At 35.6% G+C, this 21,704-nt stretch overlaps 2 protein-coding genes across 2 annotated transcripts in view; one reads left to right on the top strand and one right to left on the bottom strand.

Moving 5' to 3' along the window:
- Ndf (Nucleosome-destabilizing factor) overlaps positions 1-21,704 on the bottom strand; it is an 84,100-nt gene that overhangs the window by 38,448 nt on the left and 23,948 nt on the right. The gene's annotated exons all lie outside the window — the stretch shown is intronic.
- Positions 1,325-21,356, top strand: LOC148313198 (uncharacterized). Its single transcript, XM_088266632.1, has 5 exons — positions 1,325-1,633; positions 11,408-13,131; positions 13,274-13,430; positions 15,419-15,559; positions 19,238-21,356. Exons 2-5 carry the CDS (start codon positions 11,453-11,455, stop codon positions 20,042-20,044), a joined length of 2,784 nt encoding a protein of 927 aa, XP_088122758.1. The 5' UTR covers positions 1,325-1,633; positions 11,408-11,452; the 3' UTR covers positions 20,045-21,356.

Here is a 21,704-nt window from a genome sequence, read left to right as displayed (position 1 = left end):
TAATTTTATCAAATTTTCACGGACATTCAAACGCTAATAACTTTTAGCACGGCAAATACATGGCATGATTACCCACAAATAAAATATTGTAACAAATGAATGTGGAAGAGTCGAAGAATGTTTGCAAAGACAGGGTGGTATGGCGTGATAGATAGTAGTTATGTATGTATGTATGTATCAACAAATTGTATTTACGAAGGAATAATCAAATATGAAAAAATAATTATAGCCATATTCATTAACTCAATAGGAAAATAATGGATAGCCTTTAAATAAATATTTTTTACAATAAGTATTTTTTTGGTTTTAATTATTTTTTAATAAAATTTAATATCTAAGTTTATTATCCCTTAGTGCTAGCATAATGGTATCGCCCAAGCGCTCGGAAAACTTCGGGCGCTTCCGTCACTATCCCAGCTGATTACTAAACGTATATCCAAGTAAATTTGCAAGATCTTAAAATGCATGCTAAGAGCAAAAATGCCTAAACCATTCCCAATACACTCCCCTGATATTTAGTACATGTTTATGACGCACCTCTAAACCGGTCTTGACTAAGCGTAAGGATTATTTTAGTAGGACGCCAGCACACTTTCGGGCGAAAATAATGGAACAGTCCGACTTGTCGAATGGGCTGTTTGCTCTCGCGTAGTGCTGCCAGGTATGGTATTATATAATACTAATAAAATTATATTTAAGGTTTGAAATACTTTTTTTTTCATTTAGAATATCAATTCTTTTATTTTAAATACGTACAGTTAAAAGTCGTTTTTTTTCTTCTCAATATTCAAGGTAGTGTAAAATTACGTTTAATTTATTGCTTTAAAATATTAACATGTTTTAGGGAGAATGTACGGCACGGGCGCCTTTTTACAAAAAACAAATTGAAAAACTGACATTCACTGATACCCAAATGGTTATCAGTGAATGTCAGTTCAATCGAATTGTATTTTTTATTTAAGTCATACTTGGCGAATACCACTATTTATTAAAATCTATTGTAACATGTGTTTTGATGCATTCCGCATAATTTTCAAATACAGTTGTGAAGCTATTTCAAAATCTTAAGGTATTTACAAATGTATGTATAACTTAAATTAAAAATGGATAGACATTACCACAAAGTGACTTGACGCATAAATAAATGTATTTATAATTAAAATGTAACTGTTTTAAAATCACTATAAATATTTTATTACAACTTAATTATGTCTACCGGTTTCGAAGCTAACCGCTTCTTTATCAAGACTGATTAATGTACAAATTTATGTATTTATTTTTATAGTTATGTTACGACACCTGGCAGCACTAAGCCGTGGCGTTTACAGCTGACAGACGAAAAGCCGACAATTTGCTCGTAACAGCTAGGCGGTGCGGTTCGGTCGCGTGCTCTAACGAGAAGTAGTAACAATCGAAGGTGATCCAGTGTTTTATTGTGCACAAATATTGCATTCGCATTATCTTACAGGTCTGTCGACGAAATAGTGTGACGCCATTTTGTGCCGAGTGAAGTGCGTGCCGCATACCTCCGAGTGACGGATTTCCATACCAACACATAAATGCACGTTATTGTAAAAATGGATACCAGCAATAACTCGGCGCTTTTTAAAAGGATGCGCTGTGAATTTATTAGGTACGTCACTGATAGTAAAGACAACGGAAAATAATTATCCTTTTTATGTGTAAAACGGGCATGTTTTCATCTTGTTTCAATGTCACCCGTGTTTTCTAGTGTCAGCTGTCGGACGTGGCGAAAGATGTTCCCGCCTACTGCAAGACTGCAATTATTATTTTGCAATAAATTAAATACATTCTGTTACGTAAACCGACTGCTTAGTGTATATTTTCTTACCAATAAGTCGTCATATCATATTTGAACAGTCTGTCAATGCGTCGAAGGAAGGCCGTGGATCACAGCCGTACGTATTTGCAGAATGTGTAAAAAATTGGCGGGATGGTGTCGACAGAAAGTAACAGCTATTCAATTTTAATTATCCGTTATACTATACGGTATTTCTGCAATTCAATGCGCTATAAGAAATTTCAAGTCTTTTAAAATCATTTATCCAAATATGTAACGATAAAAAGTAGCATGTTTTATAAATGTAATGCCACATGTTTTGTTGTAGTTTTTATCTAATTTTAAACAAGGTTATGTGATCAATAGGCGGTTTCATCGCTCCTGACGTTATCAAACTTGTGGACAATCAGCAACAAAAAAAAATCGAATGAATTTTGAAGTGTCAGTGAAATTTCACCGTATTCTTTAAAAAAATATCGCGTTACTCACATTAAATATATCGTCATCGATCACAAAATGTCACCGAGTAACAGCGATCGTAATACATGGCATTAGCCAAATTTAGTTATAAACCAACGACTGTGACATGTTGATGTTGAAACTTACAAAACGTTTCATCAATTGCTATCCATTTTTTATTCAGATATCACGTGGTAAATACCACTATTTCTTAAAATCTATTGTGACACGTGTTTCTATGTATCCCACGACATTTTAAAACACCGTATTATAAATACGGTATTTGACAATGTTGCGGAATGCATCGAAATACGTGTCACAATAGATTTCAAGAAATAGTGATATTTACCAAGTGAAATTTAAATTTGAAATGCATAAAAGTTCATATTATTTTACGATACTATACAATAATGGTTGAATTAATTTTACCATGCACATGGGACTATTGCAAAACACAAGAAATTATTCTATTCTCTTTCTCAGCAGGTATCGGAGTCAATGCAATAAATACATAATTTTGCATACGTAAGAGAAATAAAATGACACAAAACGGATATTATGACGAGGAAACTCGTTTCTGAAAGTGATATTTCGTGGGCCGGATAAACTTGCACAATAATCGACTCATTCTACTTGAAAATATTTGTTCAAGGCTGAATATATTAATTTATTTTTCGGATATACCCACATGCTGAGGTTTGAGTCATTGATTAAAGAAAACGTATCGAACGTTTATTGGGCATAAGGAAATGTTTTGCGGCAAGTGATTTATCTCTCTTTCCGTAATCTCGGTTACCGATCGTAGATTTGCACAAGGTGATCAGTTTAACGCTTCAGGTGCCGTTTCCAGGGTGAAATATTACCATCCAATAATGACGTGCATTTTGGCCGTTATGCATCGAGCGATTTGGGCTAAAACACCCGGAAACAGTCGTGTATTAAAATAAAATATTTTCAAAAATAATATGTACTTGTAAAAATTGGATCGTTGACAGCCAGGAATCGAACGAGCGCTTGTACAAGAAGAATATTTCTCGAAAACGATTTGCGAGTGTTTTTGCCTAGAATTTTCACTCATGAATTACATTAAATTATAGTAACTTTAAACATAAAGAGTAAATCCACTCACGAGTAGGCATAGGCTATGAAACTTAAAAAGTTGAAGCCTGAGTAGGGTCATGATAAGCGGTGTTGCATAAGCCGTAGCTAGATTTCAGTCACTTGGACGTTAGGTAATTTAAAAAAAAAACGATCTTATTTCAACGCGCAAATGTTTGTAAATTATAGGGCGTTAAAACATAAAATGTAAAAACCGAGCTGATAAGATATCAAGAATCATAAAATCACATTTAATTATGTACATTATAAACATTTCCTCTTATTGTCCAAAGTGGTACAATGGTGTATCACTATGGTGATTCCGTGGTAAGAACACGTCTACCGTATTCACGCCTGAACGACACGTACCGTGAAATAATTCTAAAATATTGACCACCGATGTTTACATGTTTTTTTTTATTATTTTTAATTAGCAGTGAATATGTTAATATAACACAAAACATTTTACAATGTAAAAACACTTAATATTAATTATGAACCAGCCGAGAATCGAACTCGTGACCTCGTGTATGGATATTAAATGTTATAACTTTCAGATATATTATATTACGAAGATGTGTTCAGTCAAAGATATAAACATAAAACGGTACATTGTTCAGAATGCAGATTTTCCGTATGTTACATTGAAAATTACATAGTGGTTCATAGTAATTCATGCACATACGAATGTAGTCCAAAGTAATACATTTAGATTACCAACATGAAATACGTCTTCATCTTGATCATTTATCAATATTTTTATTATTTATTTATTTATTTCAACACGCGTTGGTTCCGGGTTCGATTGAGTAGTAGTTAGTATAATCTACTTCTGTATGTTAAATATAATACTGATAGATTTGCCTGAATTTAATTTGCAATCAAGACAGCGTTGCACCAAAAACAAGTGTTTTTATATGTATGAGAAGAACAATTGTACAATTTACTGTTGCATATCCCCGTCATTGTAAATGATTTCTAGATAGAACATGATACTGTTGCACCAGCCTTGCAATAAAATGTTTAGTATGTTCTTATACGATAAACAAATAGTCCATATTTAAAATCCAGTCTAGAGTGTATCGAATTGATTTAATAAGCTGTTGCACTTTATGTATGTCAATGAAAATTTGTATCATTATCTAAAATCAACAAAGTACGAATCAGTGCAAGAAAGCGAAAGTCCAGGAAGTGGGCAAATAACGTGAGCATGCTTACTCGACTGTTATCGGTAGGTTTCTGCCAATTGGAGCAGGGCATGCTCAGTACGCTGACAGAGACGATTCGCCTTCCTTACTAATGAAAACATGAACATGCCTGCCAGCCATCGGGCGCTAAACAATCGTGAAACAGTTTACTATGAAGACAATTAACACATTTATCCGTCGACAATTACCTATGGAACCTGACGTGTTCATTAAAGTTTTCTATAGTCAATTTTCACAAGAGGCCCTAGTTGCAAATTAACGGTTAAAAATGTAGGCGAGCGCAAAATTACGCTGGTTTACATATATTAAGCAAAAATTCTGTCTCTTCCAGTTAGAAAGCATTTTTGAAATGATGCATGTACTACTACTACTACTATCTTCTTCCTGACTCCATCCCAACTTATCGTCTTTTTAGACTGTTGAGGTCAGCTCTCCTCGTCCTGAGGTTATACTATCATATACAGCGTTATCTAGGCCAAGCCTTCGAACCATGTTATCTTTCTGTAGCATCCATGAATTTTTTGATCTTCCTCTAAATGTCTTTCGAGAAAGATCCATGGCAATCACCTGGTTATACTACCACTACTACTTCTATACGGGAAGGGAATGTTGGAGGAAAAGTAAGTGAGTAAATGAGATATCAGTAATAACGAGAGAAATAGGGATTGTATACTCACACTCGTACAAGCTTGTGTAAGTTACCAATGCGTACAAGTCCCAGTTGAAACATTACTCACTGCAAAAACTAGAAAACTTTTATCTCATCATTGTTATTTAGGACTTTCGTTGTTGAGGCGATTTCGTTCTAAATTCGCTGGATAAAATAAAACTATTTTAATTTGAAACAAAGCGAGAGACGTGTGCCAAAATGTTTACGAAACAAAAAACCGTTTTAACAAATCATTCAGTGAACCGAATAACGCTGATATGTATAAATATGTAATATTCAGGTATTCGCTAGTTTTCGTGTAAAAATTATTAAATATCTTCTCCATCATTTTATAAATAGGGGCATGTGCTGTACTTGTGGACGAATTTAACTATAGACACTAAATCACCCGCGAGAAACATTTTTGTTCAAGACAAAGACACAGCAAAGCATTCATTGTATAAAAAATTACGTATTCTTGAATTTTACGACGATTTTATAATTATTTATTTTTTATTTGAAATAACATACTTTTTAATTAGTTTTTTCAGGGTTGTGAAATAAAAATACAACTATGAAGATTTATTTAAAAATAATTAACGGTTAGTAAGGAAAGCGTCTCTTCGTCCATTGAAATGTGCAAGTATGGAAATGTTCATATACAGAATCACCCAATGACGTAATAAACCAGCGGTGAGCGACTGCATAAGTACACATTTCGCGTTTCTTTTTGGCACACCTCAATGACTAACAAGTACTGAAAAGTACGTTAGACGAACAACCGAAGGGATTTCGACACGGACAGGTGCTAAACGAAAATAAATAGTCGACATTGCAACTGCGCGAATAAAACGATTTTCAATAAAGGAATTTGACCTATTTTTTAATTCGAAGAACTAAAACTTTTTTCTTCGTCATTCGTGTAAAATTAAAATTTGGCATATTATTTTAATACTAATTAATTAAAATTTTAATAATGTAATTGTACTCGTATAATAATTACCATAAATACCCACCGGTTCCATTATTTGATATACCTAACTCGTTTTAGTATTAAGGTCACGACATTTACAATACACACACACATAAAACAGATATATGATTTATTGCTAGACTGTAATTCATACAACTATAAGTTAAATCGTAAATACTCAAAGCATCTAATAAGTTATATTATATAACAAAGCATTTATGTCCGTTTTTATTATTTTAATAGCCGTTCCAACTATAGGACAACGATGACACCTTCAAGCAAAATAACTGATACGTATACTCACTATACTCGTATATCTAGTATTATAGACCTACACATATAAAAATTCGGTTACCCTGGATCCAAAATTTTTAAGAGAAATCCTTTTTTTGAGCTAGTGACGAACCAAATGTGTCAAATTCACGAAATATGTATAAAGAAACGTAGGATATTTTTTCTATCGATGTTTAAAATATTTAAATATTTAATAAATTAGTTAAAAGTATGCGAAAATACAGTACAGCTATTCGATCAATATTTTTTATTTACATTTCTCGATTGAAATTCCATCTCAACGTTATCAACTTGAATAAAAATCAGATACTTGTACACTTCAATAATTTATTTATTAAAATAAAGTAGTGGAAGTATAGGTACACACAATTTTATTTCAATGTTTATAGTTAAATTCCATCAGACGTTGATTAAGACTTAAATTTAACCAATAAACTATTGTTTTTAAACATCATAGAAAATTCTGTATTGTATTACAATCGAAATCAGTATTTTTACATCATAGTTTTATGAAATTTACACATTTGAAAGCGCAACATTAAATAGCAATTATATCGTGAATGAATTGTTATAGCAGCTCTATTATAAGATAGATATCCATATAGTACATGCTATATTATTCGAGCCACTCTAGTTTTTTTTTACACTGAATAACAATTCATAGTACTACCTATCTACCCGTTCACGCAATGTAGGCCCACGAGTATTTCAGTCAACGTTATTAGGGCCATTTACCTGAATGGCCGCTATAACATTATCGAAATTCATGTAACGTATTACGCGATACAAAACACGATTGTAACGCGGTAATATATTACAGCAAACATAAAGTTCGCGGGGTTATGTAACACAACCGCGATCAATGAAAATATAAACTGAATATAGCTTGAATTAAAATATAAACATGCATGTATCGCGGGCACTGAAACCATTCGTGCCCCACGGACCTTTGAACTTCGCGTTTACCATAGCTAAACGGAAAGGTGAGAGCCATGACTCAGTTTCAAGGAAATGGTTGGATGTACGTAATATTTCAAATTTTGTACCAAATCACTTTCACGACGATTTTCGTAGATATTTTTAAATAAATAAAAAAACAAAAATAATACCATCGGAATACGTAAAGATATGTAAAAATGAAGGATTAAATACGTAATATTCCATTCGTCCGTTTATGCTTTTTCGATAAGCAATTTTCTACTTATAAGGTATTAAGTAAATTTCTTGTCACCTATATTGCATTGTTTAAGAATGGGAATTTAGTTGTGGATATGTGGGAATTCGTATCGTGGATCTCAAACTTCGATCCCACAACTGTAAATGAACTTAGATTTATTGTTAGATAGTCCATTAAAACATCAAATTAGATTATTTCAATCCGAATTCAGTACAATAAATCTGGGTAAATTTGGACCCAAGGGTAACATTGAACGAAACCAAAATATTTCGTTTACAAATTTAATACAATAACTGGTCCAGTGTACTAAATGCATACAGTTTAATGTAACTTGGTTGAACCGTTCTATAAAGAATGCGCATATTTTGACGAGAAAATACAAAGGATTACTCGACAATCGATAAAAAAATATTGGCAAATGTTTTTTTAATCACGTACAACTCGAAATATAATTTTAGGTAGGTATCTTTTACCTTTATTATTATTGTTTTTAGGATTTACCATAATGTTTTGTTAACCTGATAATATTGACTTACTTCAGAATTTCTTATTGAATGCGTTTTTTTTATAAATATTTATGTATTTGATGTTAAATTAATGATAAAACAAACTCAATTGTAATCAATTGAAAGTATTTGATTTAATAAACTTATTTAACCGTTGACTTAAATAGTTTGAAATAAGACACGAAAGGCAGTGATGATCAATACTTCGCCTTATGAATATAAATTTTTATTAAAATAAATAACATCCGGCATGATTCGGGGAGGGAAAGAAACGAGCTTTCTATTAATTCTAATGATAGAGTAAAATTTAAATGATTTATAATTGGGATTTAGAAATTCTTTGACGTGTATTGTCAAAATCAGATCGAAAGTTTGTGTAGTTCTTTGTATGCGAACTTTCTTGGTACCCTAATGATTGATTGAAAATGGTGCTGATTTTAAAGTATGCCTGTCAACAACAACAAAAAACTAATCATGTATATGAAAGTCAGTTTTACGAACTGGCACAATAATCAAGCGAGTTTATTAGAAAATAATTTGTATTTCGCAATTAACGAAGAGGACGCAGAGGCCGTATAAACTAATCAATGTTTTATTTCGCAAACACGCGGTTTCTCTTCATTTAATGATTATTTTTGCTCAACCAATGGACCGTTTGCAAATATTTTTACAGTAGTGATTTATTGTATAGCAAAATGTGACCCGGTTTATTTTACGGCTATTCTGAATGCTGATAAACAGTAATGAAATAAAAATAGGCCCCAATAACCATCTGACGGTGTTATATCGTATCGTTATACTGATATTTTCTTCTCCACGAGTTGTAAAACATAAACTACAAAGTATTAAGTAGTGTGTCTCACTCGTAAACAGAGAAGTTAATTTTGCGATACATTTAACGGCTGCGAGACATGTAAAAATAACACTAGCAAAATAATCTAGTCGGGTTACTAACGTACCTACTGTATACCGTGGCATTGAAATACAGTAACAAAAACAAGACAAATTTATGCTGAAGATTCTAATTGGTTCGTCTCAATGGAATGTAGTATAATGGTCCGTATTTTATAACGTTTTTAAAAGTCTGAAAAAAGGTTTTCAATGCTTGCGGTTATATTACGATAACAGCGTGAGACACGGTCAATATTGTTATCAAACATGTCCTTGATTTTACAGTATGTAAAAGCGTTATTATCAGAAAAGTTATATTTCCATAGATTGTTTTTCTTCGATTTCAGTACGACTGAAATTAACTGAGTAAATAAAAAGTTATTGAATTGACTAAAACATTAATGTTTATTAAAATATCGTACACATAAAAAGATTTTTTTTACATGTAAAGATGTATTCCGGATGTAAGACAATATTGTGATGTGTTGTGGAAGGTAGTTGCGGTTATACAACCGGTACAAATTGGTTTTAACCGTGCTTGGCTCACACTAACACATTTAAATGCGTGCTCTTTAAAATTCTTTGCCCATGTTTACTTTTTACTTCCAACAACCATATTACAGTAAATTATGATTCAATTCGCCCCATCTCAATTGAAATTCGCAAGTGTTATACGGTATTGTGTTTATTGAGCTTGTGTTTACGAGACGATGAAACAACTTTGCCAAGCAGTCTCTCACTTGTGTTTACATTTAAACTTTCTGTTTATTCAGATGTAGACTACTTTTCAATATCCTTGAATATTCTGTACGTTTTTTTACCACCTCAAACTACAGAGCGTAACATTAAACGATTATTACATTGATTAAAGATGCCGAAGACTTTGAACTACATTCTACTCGAAAAAATTAACATTTTACTTATAAAAAAGTGAAAAAATATCGTAGTTCGTTCCGGCACATCTCCAATAAAAAAAACCTGATCAGTGTTTATTGGATTTGAGGTATAGATGTTGACGGTCTCAACGGGCGATAAGCCTTGTGAATCGAAAAACAAAAACAACCAATAGCGATATAGAATGACGCGTTTAATTTGAATATGTTGACATTTTCATAGGATATCGGAAAAAGGCATACATACATCGGACGTTTATGATTATCTTGCGTGTGTCAAAGCCAAATGGGTAGATAAGAATGACTTTACATGTCGAAATAATTTCTATTGTATTAAAAGATGTCACCAAGTAAACAAACAAACAAAACTATTGCTATCACAACCTGTAAAGATTTGCACTAATATTTCTACGTGATATGTGAATGGAATAAATAATTTATTTGAAATATATCTGGAATTTGTGCAGAAATAATGAAACATCCGAATAAAATAATTTAACAATATCTCATTGCGAGTTTAAATATAAATGACCCACTCTGTGTATTTACGGAATTTTACTAAGATATAATCTTCTATACCTACATGTGTTATCATGTATGCATACCGATTGTATGTCTTATCTATCCATCCGCGTGATATAAAATTATGTATATAACTTTTAATACCAACACATCGAACTGAATATTAGGAGTCATTAATTTGACGCCCGAGCGCTAGAAATTAATTTTCATTGTTCGTCACCGCCAATTCACCGCCGATTAACTGTTGACATTCAGTTAAGATTAAGCGAAATACTGGAAAATACGATCAACGAGAGCGTCGTCGCCCGACAGGGTTACTAACCTCCATTTCCTGGGACGTTTATCGTCTTCCAGGCAGGGTATGTCTCGCGCCTGCCAAACAGGCCGCGCGTTACATACGCGAACGTTAATCCAGATATATGGCGAGCAACGAGTATAAATAATACATTTTTACGCAATAACTGGCTCTTACTGTTGAAACTGGCAGTGAGCGTCTCGGGTAATTTTAATATTGCGACAAAAGGATTATTTATCTACACATCAAAAGGCATACGTATAATGTAGCATCATACTTGTTATACAATATTGTACGGTACACGCACAAATCATATTACATGTAACCACGTTATCTACAAAGAAGACGGAAATAACTCCGCTGTGTAAAAACCAGTACGCACTGGTAGCGTCAGTTCAGTCATAGTACATTGCATCTTAGCGCGCGCGTCACGGGTCGGATGGGTTGGTAAAAGGATAATAATAATTATAGGTAACGGAATTAAAAATAAACAGAATGCGGGTGGGTCTACGCAGGCTCTGGGTGTATTTATAGTTCACGCCCCCGTTTAATATACAAATTTCCACCACAGTTTGCGCATTATGCGCACGCGGTTTTATCTATGTTTTCAGTCCCGTTCTGAGTGTGTTCTTTTTTCGCAGGTAGCTAACCCTCGGTCAGCAAGCCATGGTCGGTGAGCCGCCAAAATGAACCTCCACCGGCAGGGCCTCGTGGCAGTGCTGCTGACGCTGGTGGTATGTGGCGGCGGCCAGGAGGGAGGGGCGGACTCGCGCTGCCCCGAGCGCTGCTCCTGCGCCGTGCCCGGCCGCCTGACGTGCCGGGGGCCCGCGCACGTGCTCTCGGCCGCCTCCCTGGCCGGGGCTCCGGACCCGCTCCGGGTGCTCTCCTGGACGGACGCTTCCATGCACTCCGTGGATCCTGACGCGTTCGACTCTTTCGTCAATCTGGAGAGCCTAGATTTAAGTAGGAACCAAATTTCCGGCATCGGCCCCGACATCTTCGGATCTTTGGGCGGCCTCAAGTATCTTAACGTTAGTTATAACAAGCTGGACGACCTCCCGCGTAACATATTCAGAGGGCTCGATTCGCTCGAGGAGTTGGATGTGTCGCGTAATATATTACACGTGATTCCGTTCCAAGTCTTCGCGCCGCTTCGCAGCCTGCGACTTCTGGATCTCTCGCATAACTCCATCGTTTCATTCTTGCACCATTTCAACAGAACGAACAAAGCGCTAGAAACATTACTTCTGAACGACAACGATTTATCTAAATTGTCCGCGAACGCGCTGGAGGATTTAAAAGTTCTCAAAAACTTAGATTTGTCCAATAATCGACTGACGTCGATAACTAGGGGTTTATTCGATTCGTTAGCCCAACTAAGGTACTTAAACTTAAATAACAACCCCATATTGCATTTCTCAGAAGGGACGTTTGCTGGGCTGATCGCCTTGAGATACCTGTACATAGGAGACAACCAGATACGGGAGATACAGCCCGGTACCTTCAAACGAAATACTCTACTGGAAGCTGTTTACCTGGACAATACGGATATAGAAATTATTGCCGACGACCAACTGAAAGGGTTAAAAAATTTAAAAACGTTGGTTTTGCGCAACAACAAATTGCTAAGAGAAATCGAACCAATTGTGTTCTTAGATTTAACGAAGTTAGAAATACTAAATTTAAGTCAAAATGCACTGATTTACTTGCCCAAATCCCTAGAAAAGCTGGAGAAATTAAAGGAACTCGACATAGGAACTAATCCTTGGGCGTGCGACTGCAGAATGGCGTGGTTCGCTCCATGGGCAGAAAAAAGACTGGATATAATCAAATCTGACTTGACGTGCGGACCAGACGCGTATCCAAACGAGATGATACAGACGCTAATACACCGTAACTGTACAGCGCCCCGCATTGTCTACAACACTCCACCGTCGTATTACGTGCTGAAATCTAACGCATTGCTGGAGTGCAAGTACGCCGGAATGCCTGAGCCATCGATAACCTGGATAACGCCTATCCATGAAATATTCCACTGGAATCCGGAGCCTTCAGTTCCCGACGTATTTTATAAGCATCCCCCCGCTCATGACGAGTTTATGGAACCGATAGACGCATCCTATCGAATCCGAACACTAAAAAACGGATCTTTACTCATCCAAAATGTTACGCGTGAAGACTGCGGAAGATACATTTGCTTCGCCACCAACCCTACGTCCAATGTAAGCATCGAAGTTGACCTGATGATAGATCCTATCACCATGTACGAGATCAAGATCAACAGCACTATATTCGGAGCAGCTTGTGCGGCCGCTTTTCTAGCTCTCACTCTTTTGATACAGTTTCTACTATATGTTATGGACAAGTAAGTTTATATTTTGTATTCTTTATTTGTAATAACTAGTTTGTTTAAAACTAAGAACTATTAGAACTTGACAATTTCCGACAAAAAATGGCCGTATAATAATAATTTTCAGGAAAATTTAAATGTGTTTGTTTTTATTAAGGCTTGAAATCATGGAGAAATGCTGCAGTTGCTGCATGTGCTATCGTCCAAGAGATAAGGAAGCCCCGAGAGCTAAGCAGATATACGCTATGCTAGACAACATCGAGCAGTATAAGAGTCAGCAATTGGAGAAATTGAGAGAAAATTACACCATGCAGGTAAGGCGTTTTAAGTTTTGTGTAAATATAAAAAATCCGCAACAATTCTAGAAGCATTTAATAAATATAAGATTCGCCGTACAAAGCATGATCTCTTCTGGAATAAATTTAATAAAAAAAACGTTATGATTCGCGTCACGTAGCGGCAAATCGCGTCATATTTCGGTATAATTTTCATTTGCCGCTTGTCTTGGAACTATATTAGAGAGAATAACAACGTGATGAGAGGCCCTATAGCTTTGTTTTTTTTTTCGACTGAGAAATGGGAATTTTCACGGTCGTATAAATTTACGGCGCGGAGGCCGCCGCAGTATCGGTCGATAGAATCTGTCGGTGACATTTCGGCGAAACCTTTCGGCCGCCCGATACAATGGAAATGCGGGAGCCGCCAACGGGTCGTGGAACTTTCACCAGCCGCCGAGAAAATTATCCACTTACGAATATGGCTTGCGAATTGATTCGGAGGAAAATTACTTTCTCGTTTCACGACGAGAGGAAGATTGGCGTGGACGATAAAATAAAACGGCATGCCTGAAAGGAATTCATAGTTACTTTCATTTGATAATTTATTTTGCATGCGCAACATTCGAATTGCAGAAAAATTGTTATCATTTCAACTCCATACTTATAATATTCGCATACATTTGTATTTTTTTATTTATAAATATTTTATTATTATTCTACTATTTATTAGTTTCACGTTAGTTAATTTCTAAAATACGATAGCCATAAAAGGGTTATTTTACGAGCTAGAAAATTAGTTTACAAACCGTTATACTGAGGAGAGCCATCGCGTGATATTGGGAAAAAAGTAATTGTAAAAACGTGGAAAGTGCCACTCGGACAATACGTTAAGTCGCATTGAATGTCAAAAAGGCCATTTAAAAATAATTAATTTCCAAGTTCAAAAACATTATTGTTTGCGACGATAAACACTTTTATTGACATTACTCGCGGCATATTTACTTTTCTTGTAGTGTACTTAAATTGTTGATATTGTCTGCGTGGAAATTTGCTGAAAATGCTGATAAAAAGTTTAATCCGTTTCGACAGCATTATCAGGCATGTTATTTTGATACACGTTATCAATCTCCAAATTTTATTAGTACATGATGCCATTTTATGATGGGATATTTTCCAGCTATATAAAAAGCTAGTCATAAAACGATGTCAGAAAATCCATTAGATATTATATCGTTTGACATAAATAACGATATATCGTATTTACGCCATGGCAGAGAATTGCAAACTTTGATTTACTTTATCAATAACTGAAACGAATATCACAATTAGAGTTTTCAGCACTGATGTTATATAAACCAGTTGGTGCGTATGTAAAAAGTCTGACCGCCGCATTTTTTGTAAGAATGCCAATTGTACGTTTATTTTTATCCGTCACCCAAGTGAGCATAGGTGCAATGGAAAGAAATACCGACGTCTGCGGCGGGGCTTTTAGCTCATATCAACTCGTACATCGCTCATACATTACATTAGTCTCTTTGGGGCTTATCACCAAATAAACAAATTAATATTCAAAAGTCCCAACTTATCAAAATGTACAGCGAGGTCGCACGTCATTTTACGGCGTTTTTTTACTCTAATTATAATGCTTTTTTCCTAATCATATTGTAATTTCGTATCGCAATTGGGTATTTAGTACCTATCTATTTTTCCACGCAGATACGCGGTTTATTAATATTTCATTCGCATATCGTTATAACTTCATAAAGAAATTTATTGATAGCGATGGGAAGGTCACACGCAAGTGTAATGACAATTCGTTCTGTTACAATTTCAATCACGATACTATTCCATGCAATATGCCAACAACAAAAATAACACTTATCTTTATCGTTTTATGCTACAAATATTTTACTCAGCGCAGAAAAAAGATCGAAAAACGGGACTGTAAAAAATACGACGTATTCGATAAAACTCTCCTATGGTTTTTATTTACATGTGTATTTTAATTAATTTTCTTCATGTAGGTTCATCGGATTCGGGACAATTGCGCTCAGCAAGTGGAGTGGATTCAGACCAGTTACTCGAGCCAAGCTAAGCACTTGCGAGAAATTAGAGATATTGGAACGAACCACTTAACGGCTCTGAAGGACCAATACCACGACCAGGTAAATCAATATTTTCTACATTAATTCTCGTGTCCATCTTGTTTTCGATGTAAATTGAACTTGGAAACGTGTTATTAGACTTCCACAATGCCACGGAAAACAAATAACATGTTTATTTGAACCATTTGACGATATTTCAGACGTTTTATTACACAACCACTTATTGTCTCATAACACGGCTGATGAAATTTTAACTTGTAGCTAATAGTTTGAAAGTCCGTTGTATTTTGCGTGACATCATTACCAGGAACAACTCTGAGTTTAGTTATGAATTAATTACCTTCGTAGAAGTTTGTATTACGTCGTAGGCGGCTGGCTGATCAAGGGCCAAAACGTGAGGTAAAGTGGAAAGCCTACAAATTATACATGTGTAAACGTATTCCACACATACTGCGCTAGGCACGCTGCGACATTTCGCCGCGAATTCCCCTAATAGGATTACTCGCCGCTCGTACTTCCAATGCGATCAAACATGCAACCTTTATCGCAAATATTTTGCCACAACAGCACTACCTACAAGCCTGTAGTAGGCGACTCGGGACATGCAATTTTATTTTATTATTTATACATCACCCGACGACATATTGATAAAACGTAAATATTTTACTTGACTAAAAAATTCTACAGTTGAAAAAGTGAAAATATTACGGTGAAAACTTAAATTCTATATTTTATTATGATTATATACTTATAGTGTTACCAGGAGTTCATAATAGTGTATAGGGGTATTTTTTACCGTTAATAAATAAAATAAATACATATTTCAATGGTCTTGTGTAATTGAACAAGATATGTATAGCTCGTAAATATTTAAGTCAATTAGAAATTCTACAGTTGAAATGATATGTGGTAAAATAAACACATTTTAGTAATATAACGGTGAAAATTAGGTTCTTTAACTTATTATTATATTATGTACTCATATATATATAGTGTTACCAGGAGTTCATAATATTGTATAGAATACTATAGGGGTATTTTTTTACCGTTAGTAAATATAATGAATATTTCAATGGTCATGTCCTGAAAGGAGTTGTGTGATTAATAATAATAAAATAATAAAACCCTTATCCGCACCCCAATGGTGCATAGGGCACTGTGTCATATAAACGCAGTGTTATCTTGATCGTTTACACATGAAGGAAGGGTGATCAGCCCTCCGCTTCAGGTACCAGTCCATGGTAATATTGAATAAATATTACAGTGAAAAAATCACTTATATTTATTTTACCCCCCTTGGGAATCGAACCCGGGACCTCCAGAACGGTAGCCGAGTGTGCTGACCATTACACTACGGAGGCGGATAACGCCAATTTTAAGTGATTAAACCAGATATTAAAAGCACGTAAATATTTTACTTGATTAGAATTATGTAGTTGAAATATCTTTATAAGTGGTAAAAAATACCATATTTTTGGTAATATTACGATGAAAAATTTAATTCCTTATTAATATGAACTAACATAGAGTTCATAATATTGTATAGGGGTATTTTTTTACCGTTAGTAAATATAATGAATATTTCAATGGTCATGTCCTGAAAGGAGTTGTGTGATTAATCACTAGCAGTCCCTGTTGGTCTGTGTTCACAAGTATTTTCGGCACGCTCTCACCCGCCAACGAGTGGTTTAATCGCTACACAAAACGTGCTCAAAATGTTCATTTCATGTCGGATCCACTCTGTTTAAGTATGTCAGCGGGAGTAATTGGGCGGATATTAAATTGAGAAGTCCGGGGTTAATTACAGCGGGCTCAAACTATGTACATATTTATGTTTTTTTTTCTCTCAAAAGATAATAACCATCGGCAACAGACATCCTGCAAACGTGATAAAAGCTTTCCATCGCCATATGGACATTTCTCGACCAACCTAAATTTGTATGCATTTTAGGCCCCAATATACACTAAGACCTTGCCCAATGGTGCATAGGGCACTGTGTCATATAAACGCAGTGTTATCTTGATCGTTTACACATGAAGGAAGGGTGATCAGCCCTCCGCTTCAGGTACCAGTCCATGGTAATATTGAAGAAATATTACAGTGAAAAAATCACTTATATTTATTTTACCCCCCTTGGGAATCGAACCCGGGACCTCCAGAACGGTAGCCGAGTGTGCTGGCCATTACACTACGGAGGCGGACAGAAGTAAATAAAGTAAGAATTATTATTTGTAGATTTGGCGTTCAATTTGCAGAATTCATAATTTATATACTTATGTATTAAATATTAAAATCAAACACTGATTTTTAGAGTCTACTAAATTGTAACACAAAAAAATTGTGACAATTGTTTCGCCTTGTTATGGTATTTTCAAACTAACGTGAAGATTAAATGGACTAAGGGTCCTTATAATATATATGTATATCCTTTCCCCGAAAATTAATATAAGTACCTACATGTCCCATTACTTAGTGAACACTTGGCCTAACTCTCAACTATTGTTTTCTCTCTCATAAATTATTACTGGAAATGTTATAACTATTACTAAAGTACCTAGAATTGTCCGAGTATAGCTATATAAGGCCCTTCGTCCATTTAATCTTCACATTAGTTTGAAAATGCCATAACAAGGCGTAACAACTGTCACAATTTTTTTGTGTTTTTAATAATAAAAAAATACATTTTTGTAGATTCGAAAAATCAGTGTTTGATTTTAATATTTAATTTAATGTATAAATTAAAGTAAGAATTATCACGGAGGCTAAAATTGCCAAGGGAAACCGAATTGGATCTAATTGCTTTTTATTTATTGTGTTGACCGGAAACCAATGGCGTGCTAGCACTTTGATAGATTCCTCCAAACAAAATATTATTCTACGATCCATTTTATTAAGTCCGGTAAATATACAACGTTGATTTTGTCGACAGTACAATAAAATCCTGTCTCGATATTTCGGACAGTCGATTCTGGGAATTTTAAAATTCTTAATTGAGTCGTGCACTCGCGTTGTCCTTGTGAATTGAGAATGATTTAACTATATTCGTTTGTTGAATATAACTTTCGTTTCTTTTTAAATTACTTTTATTATTATTATCCATTAACAAAAATCATATTTTTATTTTTCATTGCATTTCGAGGGTTTCTTCTGGGGATCAATCGCATCGGAAAGCCTGTAAACTTCCAATTTTATTTTAATGGAAAACTCTTGCCATTTAGGTTTTTTTGAAATAGGAAAATGACGAAACAAAAATGTCACTTAAAAAATCAAAAACTTCTCTTTGTCACCTTTACATTACAAAAAATAAACTATATTAAATACTTTACTGAACATTATAAAAAAAAGTGACAACATTTTTGTCTGGTTCGTCGGGGTAGAAATATCAGCAATTAGGATGGCCATTCTATGGTAGATAACCATTACGTCATATTTTGGTGGACAATAGTAATTATTAGTCGGTTTCGTTATTGCTTTTTATTGCCACTTTAAAGCTTCACTGCATTGTCCCTGGCTATATATTACGACGTTTACATCCAAGCAAATTGGACATGTGGATAATTCTATACCACTATCAACACCAGTCATATCCGATCTCAGGCTAAGAAAATAAATTAAATGATACGAGTGAACACGCAAACAACGCGACAACACTACTGAAAACGTGTCACATGTCGAGTTGGATGTTTGCGCAATCTTTGTATACGTGCTATGTTATCCAATATTATTTTTGTTCGCAGGTTAAAAGGGTGAGAGATTACTCGACCAACCAGCTGAATTGGGTGCGGGAGAACTACGTATTCCAGAGGAACAAGATCAGGAAGTTCAGCGCCCACCAGGTGCTCCGCATCCGGGAGTCTTGCAAGTACCAGCAGCAGACTCTCAACAAAGTTCTAGAGAACCTGCCGAGCTTTTATTTCGACAACTGCCGGAGCGGATCGTGCGGCAGAAGCGACTCGATCGTCTTCGACACCAAAGATCTCGACGGCATCGACACGTACATCAAGAGCAAGCTGGAGAAGTTGGCTTCCCTGCAAGACGTGGACGAGACTCAGAGCAGGATATCGGTTTACTACACCCCGACGGAGCGGTCCCTGGGTTCGAGGAGAGGCTCTCCGCCTCTCATGCCGGACGGCAGCCATATAAACTACATCGGAGAGCGCCGTCCGCGGATGCCGCCCATCTTCGGTCCCCAGGACTTCCTCCCCCCGGCCTTGGAGAACGTGCTCACCTCCCCGCACAACATGCTGAACTCGCAGTCGCGGAGGCTGATGGAGGGCCTGTTCCCGAAGCCGGAGGACGACGAGTCGGAGCACGCGGCGCACTCGGAGGAGCCGCTGCTCGGCGCCGAGCGCGGGCAGACGTCGCGCCTGCTGCAGAGCACCAGCCTGCCGGAGCTGCGGGCGCGGCCGCGCGGCGCGCCGCCCGCGCGCGTGCTGCTGGCCGTGGAGGTGCCGGACGGCGCGCCGCCCGAGCCGCGCGCGCCGCGCCGCGCGCCCGCCGTGCTCGTGGAGGACGGCAGCAGCGTGGCCACCACCCCCTTGTAGTACAGGCTGGTCACTAGACTGTTCCGGGTCTACGCCTTGTCCAGTGACAGGATAATCATTAAGAAGGAGAACGGCAACAACCAAACTTAAAAACTTTATTTCTAAGACTAATTTTTTTACGGGGCGACCCTTTTTCCGACGGTCCACGCGAAGTACGTTGTTTTAACGCTTCTTGCGAGTCGAACGATTATTTTCACCCGATATTTTAAAATCCATACCGTGATGCACCAACTTAGTTATTAATCGCGACTGAAATATGATTACTATCGATGTTAAGGTGAAATCTTTTACATATTGTCAATTATTTTTACGTATTTATTTTTAAGAGTGAAAGATTTAAAAGTTATACAAGTTTTGACAAACGAAACCCGTCTTAAACGAGAGATCTCTGTAAGGGTCGCCCCGAAGTTCGCTTAAAAACATTAAAATAAATTTAAATTAGACCTAAACACTTTTACGGTTAAGTGATACAGTTACGTTTTTTTTCCAAGGATGTTTATAAACTTTTTAGTGAATTTTTTAGGATTTATACAAATAAAAAAAAAAGGTCAAAGTGAAACTAAAATGTGATTTTTTAAACGTAATTATATTGTTATTATTATTTAGTTATTCTTGCCTGTCATTTGGATCAATGGACAAGCGTGCAAGGTACATTTCTATCGGTTACAGGATAACCTACTCCGAACTATATGACAGTGAAATTTGTGATTGTTACTAAGCCAAGTGAAACAGTTCCTGAGCGAGTTAATTTTTATCCTGTTTGGTACGTCTAAAGTTTTATTTTATTCTTTAAGTTTGTCATCGTGTTCGTTTAAGAGATCTCTGCAGCGATTTAAAGACTGTATAGTGCGGCTTTGTGTCGCATGGCATTTGCATTTTCTTGGCAGAGACTTTGAGAAGAATCTTCCGGTGATGTGTACGGATGGAATTGTTCAGTGTTGCGGTTTTTTCAAATAATATTTCATTACTTAATATTAACAATAGCCTGCCTCGATATTGCAAATGCATTGTATAACTTAAAATGCCAAGCCTATTGTAATTCACTGTTTCATAGACAAAATTTAAAAACAAAAACAAACAAAAAAACATTGTTAATAGTAATTTTCTGAGCTGTGATAGGAACGTGTAAAGAAAATACAATAAATACCTTTATTGTTCTCGCATAGGGTAAATTAAAAAAAAAAACTATCTCTTCCATTTTCAGTGAAAATGTATCTTTTTAGCCCTTTCAGTCCTAAATTTATTTTTTCATTCCAACCATTTGAGGAACGCAACGAAGATGTGATTAAAATCTATACTTAAAAATGTTTAATTAAGAATGTTCGCCGTTTTGCGGTAGGACTGAAGGGGTTAACGTATTGATAAAAGTATTTTAACCCTTCTGATTAATTTAGTAGATATCATGTTAAGTAGTTTGGAAAATTTTAAAATTGGAATATATTATTAATATAATGACATTAAAAAAAAGCATTCATATATTTTGGCATTAAAAAATAATTTTAGTCATGTCTAGTTCATAAAGAAAGTAAATACTAGATCAATTAGCGTTTAATGATTTCCAACTATAAAGATATAATATTTATCAGTAGAAATAGATAATATAGTATATTACTGGACTGCAAGGGTTAAACTCATCCAATACTGAAACTTGACATCTTCC

This window comes from Brachycentrus maculatus, unplaced genomic scaffold (genome assembly GCF_059751285.1).
Source record: "Brachycentrus maculatus isolate JH-2025_06_01 unplaced genomic scaffold, ASM5975128v1 h1tg000017l, whole genome shotgun sequence".
NCBI classification, from domain to species: Eukaryota; Metazoa; Arthropoda; class Insecta; order Trichoptera; family Brachycentridae; genus Brachycentrus; species Brachycentrus maculatus.
Note: the sequence above shows the minus strand (reverse complement) of the source record. Positions and strands in the feature narration are given on the sequence as shown.